This window comes from Pantherophis guttatus, chromosome 5 (assembly GCF_059756535.1).
Source record: "Pantherophis guttatus breed Tessera chromosome 5, ASM5975653v1, whole genome shotgun sequence".
Lineage (NCBI taxonomy): Eukaryota > Metazoa > Chordata > Lepidosauria > Squamata > Colubridae > Pantherophis > Pantherophis guttatus.
Window position 1 is genome coordinate 40902653 of NC_142067.1, and position 13465 is coordinate 40916117.

General features: G+C 37.4%; 1 protein-coding gene across 4 annotated transcripts in view; it reads left to right on the forward strand.

Annotated features, from left to right (window-relative positions):
- Window positions 1-257: 257 nt before the first annotated feature.
- The window catches only part of IGSF3 (immunoglobulin superfamily member 3), a 108812-nt gene continuing 95604 nt past the window's right edge, over window positions 258-13465 (forward strand). For 2 of the 4 annotated variants that reach the window (XM_060686329.2, XM_087894990.1), the window contains exons 1-2: window positions 671-820; window positions 1405-2152. In XM_060686329.2, the coding sequence (XP_060542312.1) occupies window positions 2080-2152 (73 nt within the window). In that variant the 5' untranslated portion in view covers window positions 671-820; window positions 1405-2079. Of the gene's footprint in view, window positions 821-1404; window positions 2153-13465 lie in introns of all 4 variants that reach the window. The other 2 variants (XM_034414246.3, XM_060686330.2) reach the window with 2 other exon arrangements.

Consider the following 13465-nt stretch of genomic DNA (forward strand, 5'->3'; position numbering starts at 1 on the left):
TTTAGAGGCATGGAGGCATTTTGTTCTGATCGCTGTTTGCTCTCTTAAACTTATGGCATTATAAACACCGTCAGTTTTCAGTGCCACCCTTCGATGAATTCCCGATTTAGTAATGATTAATAAGTAAACAATAGCCCAATGCTAGGCTGATGTAACACTGTAGACACGCAGCAGGACTAGCTTTTTGCAGGATCGCAACGATTAACAAACGATTGAAAGGGAACACAAACCATGTGTTTTTCCTACAGCCCAGTTTTGACTTTCTTCGCTGTCGTTTGGAAAGAGGGATTGAAAAATAAGCCTGCTCCAGCTTGAACGGCATAGTCCTCAAACTTCTCTTAGCCTGTCCAAAAAAGCCTCCCTCCCTCTCCTTTTTCTTCTTTCTTTCTTTCTTTCTTTCTTCCTTTTTTTCCTTCCTTCCTTCCTTCCTTTTTCAGGAATGAGAGGCTTTCTCACTTTGCAGGAGGAGAAGGTGAATGAGAAAGGTACAAAGAGAAAGGGGAAGGGAGAAATGGGAGGCGGACGCTGGGAAAAAGGGCAGGACAGGGAGGCACTGAAGAGGCGGAGCTTCCAAGCCGAGAGGAAACGCTCGGCACCCCCTGCAGCAGCTTTGACTAGAGAATGAAGCCCGAACGGAGACGCCGAGGAGAAGGCGGTGGCAGCAGGCTGAGGGGTGGAACCCGGAGCGGACAGGTTAGTTGAAGTAGCGCCAAGCGCGGGGCGAGGAGCAAAAAAGAAAAAGGCGGCACCGCTGCCGAAGACTTGGCTGCCGATGCGAGGGGCGAAAAGAAGCGGGGCACGTGGAGTGGGCAAGCCGTGGGTAAGGGAGTAGCCGGAGAGAGTGAACAATCAGGTTTCTCTTCCTAAGTGGCGAAGCTTAGCCCGGACGGCGCGTGTTCTTTGCCTTGGTGCACGGTCTTCTGGATGCGCGGACCGTCGACTTCGCTGGTGCTTCGGAGGGCGCCCCGTGGCTCGCAATCTGCCGGACTCCAGCAGATGTAATCTGGGCAGTTGACTGCCTCTCGTTTGCTCCTGTGGCATTTCGCGGCTGGTCCCAGGCTCCACCTCCGCCCCTGCTTTTGCCAATAATCCGTTCTTGCAGAGGGCGCCCTGTTAAAACCCTTCTCTCCAGTTTGAGAAAATGGGAGGCGGCTCTCTTGAGTAAGAGGTTGAAACAATAGCGGGCTGGTCTTTCCTCGTTATGCTGATGCTCTTGGTGGGGGGGGGGGAGAGGGCGGGCCGTCGCTCTTATGAGCTCCATTTCTCCAGTTCCCTCGACCGTCCCCTTCAAATTCTCTGCATTCACGGCCCATGGAGGGAAAATTCGGAGCAACAATTCAGTTTATTCTCTTCCTCTGCTGTATAAGTTTTCATGTTTCTCCCCCCTCCCTCTCCCTTTCTTAGGAAGAAACAGATGTCAACTCTTGGCACCTGAGAAAGGAACCCAGACTGAAGACCACCAGCAGCTGAAGTGGCATCTTTTGGTTGTTTATTTGCCCCTTAAGAGTGAAGCGAACATAGTGGGGGGGAAAGATCTTTCAAGATTTAGTTATCAGACCTTGGTGTGCTTCCCCTGAAGGAAAATTGACCGACTCCAATTCCTATATGCAATGATTGATCCTTTGGGGACTTTAAGATATGTCAAAAGAACTTGCTTAATCGTCTAGATTTTATCGTGCGCCACCAAACACCTATTTTCTGAGTCGAGAGGTTATTCTGTCTTGTAAGATGGAATAGATGAACCGATTTTGGGCGCCTTCCTTGTTTCCAGGAGGACAGATCAAGAAAAGGAGGTGCATGCCAAAGGTGCTGTAGAGGGAAGATAAAAAGTAGGTGCTGCACAGCGTAATGTGTCAGGATTTAGAAGAAAGGGAAAGGAGTCTTTTTGGAACAAAGATTTAGCCTGTTCTACATCTTCCACTGAGCCCGGACTTCAGTGATTTCGCACAGCCCCCCCTTTGAGTCCTTTTTCCTGTTTTTCCACTATATCAGAATATTTGTCTTTGGAGATATAAACCAGTTGGTATTTTTGACAGCGGAAGATAAAAGAATAAGGAAGAGTGCAAGTGGGAAACAGTGATGCCTTTTTATCTTCTCTTTACTACAAAGATGAGGTACCTTCTGCTGGAGCTGACATCTCTCATGCTTCTGGGTAAGAAACTGCTTATCTCTGTCAAAAATCTGGCAGGTTTTAACCCATCATTTGCTTCCCTCCCCAGCTGTGTTTTCTTATATGATTGAACAGTTCTATTATTGGGGTGATGCTGGAATCAGGAAGAAAAGGAACTTATTTAACACAATGGATTTAATGAGATTATAGCTAGTACAGTGTTCTCTAACTCTTTCTGAGCAAGCATATGAAGTTTGGTGAGGTGATTGAAAGCAGTGTCTTGGCCTTTTCTGCTGTGCCTCAAACAGATTTCTGTCTGGCTTTTGAACCTGGGTGTTTGATATCAGGATCAGCTGTGAATTCAGCTAGCAGTGCATTTATGAGGTAAAAAGTACCACCTGATGTTTGAAAACAAGTATAGAAACACTAAAGGAACACAAGACTTGAGAATGTGGAAGCTAGATGTTTTTTTGCTCATCCTAATGTGGCTTGTCACTATTTTTTGCAATGAGAACAGCTAAGTATCTTATAATATAGTAAAACCCAATATTAGCTATGACAGAAAGATTGCTGGATAAGATGCTAGATGCATGAAATGTACAATGGAAATGTATGTATGTGTGTATATATATATATAATCTTTAAAGTGCTAAAAATCTTATCAAAGAAAAGTTCTGTTAATTTTTGTAATGTTTACTTCAAAGTAAAAATGTGTAGCATTGTAGCCTTTCTTTCTAAAAAAAAAATAACAAGCTATGCTTTACTTTTTGCAAAAAGGTAGAGATCTGGCTAAATTAAAACTAGGAGAATGTTATCTGAATACTCAGTACACCAGTCTCTGCCTGCCATCAAGTGATTTGTAACTGGCATGTGTTTTAAACAATTGCATATATATCTTAAAAATAAAGTGAAAGTTCATGTAGTTCTATAAAGTATCAGAATTTTTATGGTTAAGAGATAGACTTGCCCTTGTATTTACTTCATGGAGGCAGTATATAAATTGTGAAAAAAAATCACATTCACATTTTCCAAAGTTTTATTTTATTTTATTTTATTGTCATTGTACCTCATACAACGAAATTAAATGCCATCTTCAGTGTACATTATAACTATAAAAATAAAACAACACACATCCTTCACATTCTATACAATTGAATTGAAAACCAGATATTGCATTAATATTGCACTATACAGTAGAATTCAATCTAGTTCATGTATATAGTGTGCCAATTAGATGCATGTGGCCTGTTGAATAAAATTGGATATAGACAAATGACAGTAATAAAGATTGATTCTGATTCTGGATATAGCAGATAATAAAGCCCCACCAATTAAGCATTGAAAAATGCCTTCTGAATAAATGTAGTTGGTGTGCAGTTGGTGAATTTGTTTTAAGAAACTGTTTATTAGTAGTGATTTGTTTTCTAAACTGTTCAACCCAATTTATTACATAGTTGTACATAGTTGGGTATAAGTGACTACAGATAATGGTAGATACAAATTATGACACATGCACAGTAACAACATAATGCAAATCCTACCCTCGTAGACATGACAGAGTTATAGAGTTTGCATCATGATGTCGCAATGTACCTCTCATCATATGTCCCTCCTTGTCTGTTACTATAGATGCCTATGTGGGCTGGTAAACTTGTGTGAATATGTCTGTTGAGACTGTCAATCATCTAGGTCATGGTTGTCCCAAAGTCACTTTTTCAAAAGGCAACTGGACTTTCTTTTTCCTTGAAAATGTTCTGCTTCTCATCCAAGAAGCATATTCAGTTCTGATTGAATGGTAGGGAATGGAAGGTTTTAAATTTTGTGGAAATAATTGCATTATTATTGCTATATTGCTTTAAAAATGAATAATATTGTAACAAATGTTCTGCTTGAGCTGCAATCTTTAGGCATATTTATATTAAAAAGTAAAACTAAAATAAATCTTACATTCCAGTGCTGAAATATTTCTCTTAGAATAGTGCCTAAAGTTGTAGCCTGTAGACAAGCCTATTGTATTCTGAGAACTGACATGAATAAATCAGAGTTGTTTATTAAACAAAGGCAATAAGTTTGGACATTAAATCGTTCTGGTTTAAGAACAGTATTATTTTAACCAAAGCAGTCTAATGTCAGTTTCTTGTTCTGTCCCTAACGCTGGTGTTACAGCAAAACAGTAGAGGGCTCTGTATTACTATAAGACCTAGCTTTTCAAATGATCAGAAAATTCAGGGCTCTGGAAGTGGCTTTAAAACAAAAGACAAATATAAATTAGTTTCAACTTCAAGGCTAAATGTCAATCTTTTAAACTCTTGAGTACTGTAATTCAGTTTAAATTAACTGTCCCTCTTGAATAGCAAATTGCATGGCTACATCAAACATGTCTGCGTAAATCTCAGTTCTTCAAACTCACTTGATCAAAAAAAAGTGATGGCGATCTATATAGGATAGATATGAAAGATTATCTCTGTGCTTTGCTTTCTTAAAGAGAGAAGATGGCATAATACAAAATCAAAACTTCAACTTGTTCCATTGCTTGAATATTCTAATGATTCAGAAAAGTGACTTTGTCCAGAGTGTTAATTACGTCCCATAAAATTTAGAAAAATGGCCATAAAAACCTATTATTATTCATATTTGCTTATGATTTCATAAGCCTTTCTGAATTGGAAGTGAAATTGTGAGTTCTGAAAGCAATGAAAGATGATGGTGTAATTATGGGAAAATTGCAGCTCTTCCCTCCTGCTCCCCATAGTGCAGTGGATTGAAAAGTCTCATCTGGCATGTGGGTGTTGTACAGAGGATACTGCTGATTTTCTTTTGCTTGCACAGCAGTGCTTCAATTCCAAGGCTTTAAGAAAGTGGCACTTCATCATACTGAGTATATAATGGGGAGAAATGGGGTATAATATTGTAAATAACCCTTGCACAGTAATGAGACTGTAAATGTCTCTGTCAGGCACCGCTAGGCCCATACAGTACGTGTTTCTAAGATTGACTTCTTCCCATAACACAGAGTCTGATACTAATACATGTAGAGTAATACATAGAAAATAAAGCACAATAAACTTAAAGTTACAGAATTCATTTTCTCCTTGTTGGATTATGAGTAGTTTTTGTATTTCTTTAGGCTCCCACCGGTGGCTAGCACTATATTTATATAATGTAAACTGAGGGGATTCTCTGAATTTGTATGCATGATCTTTCCATCTGTTTCTATATTATGCTCACAGAACAACACCAATAGCTGCTTCCTTCCTGACCCTTAATAAATAGTGCCAATTTATAGCAGCTGGAATATGGAGAGTTTGATTAAAATCTTACTTATATTGGTTCGGATCATTGTCTCCTCACAATTGGTAACTGTTTGCAAAAATACAGAACCCATAATAAATCTTATATTTCTTCAAATTCTGGCAAATAGGTATGAGAGGAGAACTCCAAAAAAATTTTCCCCCGAAAAGATAGTAGAACCCTTAGCCAGAGTTTCTGTATATACTCAGAAATATCCAATATGCATATACACAACAATTTCTATTTCTTGCAAACTTATATTAAGTTTTCATTATTTTTAGGATACAGATTTTTCCTTTCATAACTTGAATCTGAGTACTGCACCACTAATTTGTTGCAAATGCCCAACAACGTCATTGAGGAGGCTTTGAAATCACTGTAAAAAGAGCTTCAAGGATAACAAGTGTTCTTGATGTTTCAGCATGCCTACCACAGTTGAAACTGTCTACCATTTACTGTTACTTGATTCTGTGTTAAGTATAAGAACAGCTTGCACAGGCAATTTCAGATTTTGTGTCTGAATTCTTGCTGTTTTCTGTGATAATATGTAGGTTGAATAAAGTCTTGAGAAAAAGCGTATTTGTACTAATCTGCAGAAAAGTAATGATTTGAATTTCTGTTAGAAAATAGAAATGCTATTGGGTCTGAAAAGATGATGATAAGATATAAGAATGTTTTAGGACAGAGGTTTCAAAAGATATATTCTGTTGACTGCCACTGCCTATTTCTATAAATTATATAAAAACCAATTTCCTGAAAAGGAAAGTTGACAAACCTAAAAGTAAGCTAATGCACAGACATAACTTCTGTGGAACAATACAAACTCGGGGTGTTACCAAAAATTGAGGCTGCAAACCATTTTCCTATTTCTTGTGTAAGATTTCTACATTTTCTGGGAGGAGAATAAATTTCCCAGACACAACTGCTTCTTGTCACCAAAACTATATATGGCCCCAGGACATTATCTAGCCTGAATTGCAACAGTATGACTGGTTTTCTTCTCTAAATTGCTAAAAGCACTTTGTAATAATCTGGGTGTGTGTTTTGACTCTTTATCTTTGCACTGCTATCTTGATCCCTTTGTGCCGCTAAGCTCTTGCTCTTTCTAGGTAAGCGTAAAAGTTTATCAGATATGGGAAGGAAGAATAGCTGTTTTCTAAGGCAAAACTGAGATTGAAGTTCCTCTGAAAAGTAATGGAAGTTTAGAGAGTATTTCTTTTTTCATGATATTGCTGAATACATCTGTCCTTTCTTTTGGCCTTTTTCTGTCAAAATATTCTGCTCTTAAGATTGCAAGCCCAGTGAATGTACTTGAAAAGATTCTCAAACTGTTTTTTGCCTGAAGAGTATTCAAGGACACTATTGCAAAATTAATTAACATTAAAATATGCAAATCAGAGTTCTAAAAGAAATTAGGCATCTTATTCCTCTATTCGTTCTGCTTTTATGTACATATGAAGAGACACAACACAAAATTTAGTTAAGCCATAGATTTACATGTGCTTGTTTCTTGCATTCTGTTTCTGCAGCTTTAGATGTGGCCAGAGATGCAAATAAAACATTTATACAGAAGCTTAATTAGTGTCACAATAGGATTACAGGGTAGTACTGGATGACGGATGCTATAATCTACAGCAGATCTCTAACCTGTTGAATTTTGGTGCTCATCAGCCCTATTCAGCATTAGCAGTCTTGAATAGTGGTGAAAGCTGCAGTCCAACAAAATTGGAGGGCTATATTTAAAGGAACCCATTCTGATCTAAATAAAAGTAATTTATTTATTATTTATTATTATTTATTAATTCAATTTGTATGCCGCCCCTCTCTGAAGACTCAGGGCGGCTCACAATGCATTTAAAATCATTGTAAAAAACATTTAAAAATTAAAAACATTAAAAACATTAAAACTCATTCACCCCATTCATGACCAGATCGCAAGAGCGAGATCAACGGCCCCAGGCCTGCTGGAAAAGCCAGGTCTTCACCACTTTTCAGAAAGCCAATAGGGTGGGGATGGTCCGGACTTCAGGAGGTAACTGGTTCCAGAGAGCTGGGGCAGCCACAGAGAAGGCCCTCCCCCGCGGGCCCGCCAGCTGGCATTGTTTAGCTGATGGGACCCGGAGGAGACCAACTCTGTGGGATCTTACTGGTCGTTGGGAGTTATGCGGTAGAAGGCGGTCTTGAAGATACCCTGGGCCTGAGCCATGTAGGGCTTTAAAGGTAATAACCAATACCTTGAATTGTGACCAGAGACCAATAGGGAGCCAGTGCAGCTGGCGGAGAATTAGTGTAATGTGGGTGTTCCTAGGTGCACCCACAATAGCTTGCGTGGCTGCGTTCTGGACATAATGTAGATGTTGGGGATTCTATACTCACTTTCCTTATAAACATAGCATAAAGAATTTAAGGTAAAACATAATTTGAGAAATAGAAAAACTAGCTAGCAAAGTATGTGAGAAAAGATGAAGTCAAGTGTGTTGGATCATCAGTCTCAGTTGAAAAAGACCTGAGAGCCACTTTGATCACCTACAGGCCTTTGAGTTAATAAAATAACCCTTAGGAAAACATCTTGCCTGAACCAGATTGGGCAAACCAAGGTGGGGGCAATGAGATTTGAAAAGAAGTTTCATGGTTCTAGAAATTTACCCCTTAAATTATTTCCTAATTAGTCAGAATATTTTGTACTAAAGCTTTACTTTATTATACTATATATATGGATATGTTGCTTAGTCTCACATTGAAACAGTCTAAAATGGAAGAGGCCTTATATAATAGCAATAGCACTTAGACTTATATACCGCTTTACAGTGTTTTACAGCCCTCTCTAAGCTGTTTACAGAGTTAGCATATTGCCCCAAATAATTTGGGTCCTCATTTACCCACCCCAGAAGAATGCAACTCTAAGTCAACCTTCCTGAGTCAATAATATTTAAGAAGAGGTCAAATATTCATAATCTGCAGTCCATACTGCAAGAAATTGAGTCCCCAGATCTGCAAGCATATAAACATGCTTTCCATTGCTAAAAATATTGTTTATAGGTTATCGTTCTTTGTTATAGTAAGTCAAAGGAATATATTGTCGATCAACCTGCTCTTGGATGACTTTGGAGAGTCTCTGTATCAGGACAAATAATGCAATATATAGATTGTCTCAGAAACTGGTAACAAGAAACAACTGGCTATTGGGTCTTGCTGCACATGCGCGGGAGTGGGGCGCATGTGCGGGGACCGTGCGCACATTGCATTTTGGGGTTCGGGCATGTGCACGCATTCACACGCACGCACTTTGGCCACTTGGTCCAGAAAAGGTTAGATATCACTGACCTAAATCCTTTTAGATGAGCAGCTAGTCTATATATCCATTACCATATCTTGCAGCACAAGTCCCATGAATTTTCAGAATCAATTATGCTATACAATTATTGCTCTACCAAAGTCTTTATGGAAAATTTTGAACTCATTTCGGTTGATGTGGCTTAAATATATGAGAACCGTGCTGTATCTTTGATCAACTTTAAAAGATAGGTGGTATTAAACAAAATAAAAATTATAAAATAATGTTGTTATCCACAAAGTGGTGAAGGATGAATTTACATTGAAAATGAAGTAGTGCTTTACAGAAACACCTTTAAATGTACAGAAAACAAATGAATCAACAAGTTTGATATTTTTCAATGAAGTTTGTTGCCAACGAGCAACTACTGATGTGATATATGGAGAAATAAACTTCATCCTGCTTGGGTGTATTCTGTATTACAATTTGCTGTAGCTGCAAGTTTGCTTTAATGGAAGTCCTGTTAATATTACAAAAATAATGGATTATTCAGCTACAAAAATATAATTTTAAAGAATTAACAGGAGTGTTCCAAATACTGCTGGAGTCATCCATAAACTGTGTATGAAATAAGATTTGGCTTTTCATAAAGTGGCATTACATTATTTGTAAATGTATGGCTAATAAAACCTCTATTTGTAAAAGAAACAAAATTTATGCGATCTGGATAAATTAAATGAAACTTGATATACATTCAATTAAGCCAGTTTGGCTTGATATTTAACTCACCAGGCTAGAAACCAGGAGACCATGAGTTTTAGTCCTATTTTAGGCATGAAAGCTGTCTTTGTCTTTCTCTTTCGTGGCAGTCTCTCTCTCTCTTTCTCAACCCAATCTACCTCACAGAGCTGTGGGGAAAATAGGAGGAAGAAGGAATATTAGCTATGTTCATTGCCTTGAATTATTTATAAAAATAATAAAAGTGGGATAAAAATTATTTTTTTTAATGCTAGGGAAAAACCACATTAAAGTGCAATGTCACAGAAGTAAGAAAAATATGGATATCCATCTGGCAACATAGATTTCATAATTTCACAATGTACAAAATTCTGATGACTATATTATAACAAGATGTTCAACAGATGAGTAAATTGAAAAAGGGAAGAGATACTTGATAAGGAGCCTTGGTGGCACAGCAGACTAAAGTGCTATTAAGTAGCACTTAGCTGCCAGCTGCCTGCAATTACTGCAAGTTCAAATCTCACCAGGCTCAAGGTTGACTCAGCCTTCTAGCCTTCCGAGATAGGTAAAATGAGGACCCGGATTGTGGGGGCAAAAAGCTGACTTTGTATAAAAAGAACACTGCTTAGGGGGGCCCGAAAGTCCTACTAAGCAGGTATATACAAAAGTATGAAGGCTATTGCTTAACCATTGTAAGCCGCCCTGAGTCTCTAGAAAAGGGTGGCATATAAATCGAACCAAAAATAAATAAATAAATTAAATAAATAAATAAATAAATAAATAAATAAATAGTATGTACCTTTTATTATTTTAGCAATAGCAATAAAAATGACAATACTGTACAGCAACAGTCACCAATCTTTCCAGATATTATTATTATTATTATTATTATTATTATTATTATTATTATTATTATTATTATTATTATTATTATTATTATTATTAATTTAATTTGTATACCGCCCTTCTCCCAGAAGGGACTCAGGGCGGTGAACAGCCAAAATTAAAAAACATACAAATGCAAAAGTTAAGATAATTAAAAGAATTAAACCATTGGCTACCCAAATTTAAAACCTCAATAGGGTTTTAAGATAGGCGGACGAGCAGGACAGGGGAGAGGGGATGGTTCTGTGTAAGTAGCAGGCGTAAGCGCCTGCCATTTACACAAGTGGAGCTATGTGTACATGCTGTTTTGAACAGGCCGTGCCCTGGTAGCGGCCTTCGGCCCAGGGGTTAGGGACCCCTGCTGTACGGTACAATATTAAAACAAACATAAAGAAAATTATTTTGGATTCTCCTAGTAATATTTTTATATAAGTAAGGATAGTTCAGTACAGATTATGCTATCTACAAACACATTTTATGTATGATTGAAAATATTTTTAATATTAAAATGTTTAATAAATGTTTAAAAATATTCTCTATAAAGTGATATATAAATGTTTCAAAGAAAAATACGAATACTTCCAGTAAGCCAGATTTTTTTAATTATTGTTTTTAACAGTAATGGATTGTTAGGCTGTGAGAGATTGTGTAAAAATTGGGCAGATAAATGCATTAGTGGTTATTTTTTCACTAAATTGGTATTGACATTCCCAGAGTGCTGCTTTTTCTTTTTTCTGTATAATAGTTGATGGTTTTTAACAATTTCAAGCATTCATGATTGAATACTTTTTAAATGAAAAAAGAATGAAAATAGTTTAAATGCAAATACAATTCCATTACAAAAGGACCGCCCATTTCCAATCTTCTAACTGTTTGCATCTTTTGCCACTGTTATCAGAACTTCAGCTGGAACCTATTGCTATATAAATGGGGTGTGTGTGCAAAAATGATACTAAAGTATGATGTTTGATTTATTTACCTCACAAACAAAATATATTCATAATGTAACACAAAAAGTAATTATGATCCTATTTAAGTTAATTGAGTTGATGGGGTAAGACTGAGCACTTCATTAAGCTACTTGGGCTGATCTTGAACAGCCCTGTATATATCTCAAAAACTTTGGCTTTCCTTATCACAGTAAATTTCTCACTAAGCAGATTCTAGAAACATGATCCACTCAAAAGAAAGATCTAATGGCCTTAAAATGTCATTCACCACAATTAGTCTGAAAAGGGTCATGAAACCACTCTATAACCCTTGGTTTCCACTGGTCCCCAATCAGAGGCATAGTCTTCATATGGTGAAGATTGGGAATAATAATTGGAAATAATAATAACCATTATCTGGAACCACTCCAGGAATACAGGAAAAAACTTCTCCAAGTAATTATTAAGATTGAAGAACAAAAACTTTCTTCTAAAAGAATGGTTTATGGACAGTTGAGTCAGAACTAAAACTTTTTGGTATATAAGGATACATATGAACAGGTTGTGTTTGGGGGATGTTTAGCTCATTGAGTGTTGCCTTGTATCAGAGAATTTTATAGGAGAATATGAGACTCTTTAATTTACTTCTATTTTAATAGCTAGACTGACTTTCAGATAATTATCTTGAACAAATGTACCATGGCTTTGCAATGTACCTTTATGTCAAGGAGAAAGGCAATGAGATCTAGACTTAAAATTATCAAATTTCCATGGGTATATAGTAGAGTTAATTCAAAACTAATGGTAGGTAGTACCGTACCACTCAGAAGTTTCACCCAATAGAAAATAAAATATTTATCAGATTTACCTCCCAAAGGTGGAAACTTCATTTTCTGAGATCTACAGTTTAAAATATTTATATTTACATAAAATACATGATTTCAGATATAAACATAACTGCAAGATAGAAATTTGTCTTGATCATTAAAATTATTGGTAAATTCAACCATGTTGATTGCTATTTATTTTCTTAGTTTAGAAGGATTACCCTATCTGTTAGTGACAGAAACACTGTTCTGAATACACGTCGGCCTATAACATTCATAAGCGGTGAGCAGCTTATCCTGTTTTCAAGTTATGCTGGTGACATAATTGAACAGCCAGTCTCCATGGCTGCAGAGCAGGTGTCTCAGCATGGCACCTCTGTTCAGAAGCCTCCCTGTGAGCTGAAACTCTGATATTTTTGAACTCACGTTGAATTACTTACATAGATGCAAAAAGTGTCAGCTGGTTCCATGTACAGAAGCAGACTATCTGTAGAAAAGTTCTCCCTCGTGAATGTGTTGATTCAAGAGTACTATTTGTGCCAGGTTCTTTCTCAAATGGGGAGCTGGCACATCGTATGTAATCTTTTGTTTAGAGATTCCCCTACCAATGAGTAGGAAGTCATAGCTGTCCTATGAAGAAGTCTCTTAGAGGCAAGGTGAAAAATGAAGCACGTATTCAAGGAAATAGGTAGAATCTGCTTACTTAATTCCCTATCATTTTCTCTTCTGTCAGTTGCTGGCTTTCAATCCAGAGTTTTCATTGCTCACCTAATACAGGACACTGGAAACATCTTATTTTTTGTTTCCCTGCAGTCTGTTTATTACACCAGAGATGCATTATTAGTACCTGTTGTGCTAAAAATATTTTCAGTTAAAGTCTTGCTGCAACTGGATTAGTGTTCATAGCCCAGCTGTGTATGTAATTCCTTTACTCCTTTAGAGACAGTGCAAGCTACATTCTTGAAGAATATATTGTAAATCTACAAATGACAGTTCCTAACATGGTCCTGCACTACGAACCTAGCCTGACTACAGTAGAAGCTTCTGTTTGGACATGCATGTTCTCCTATTAGCTAACATTATTCCCCATGACCTTAATATCTCTGATTTTATTTGATCTTTTTGTTTCATTTTGGGGTAACACATTGCATGATAACCTATAACATGATAACATTGCAGGGGTCTCCAACCTTGACAACTTTAAGCCTGGAGGACTTCAACTCCCAGAATTCCCCAGCCAGCAAGTTTGAAGTCCTCCCGGCTTAAAGTTGAAGTTGAAGTCCTCCAGGCTTAAAGTTGCCAAGGTTGGAGACCCCTGACCTAAAGTGCTACATTGTCTCTTCCAATGTAATTCTCAGGTCAGGATAGGAGTGTGCAGTCGACCCCCTTAAAAAGTATACCCAAGGAT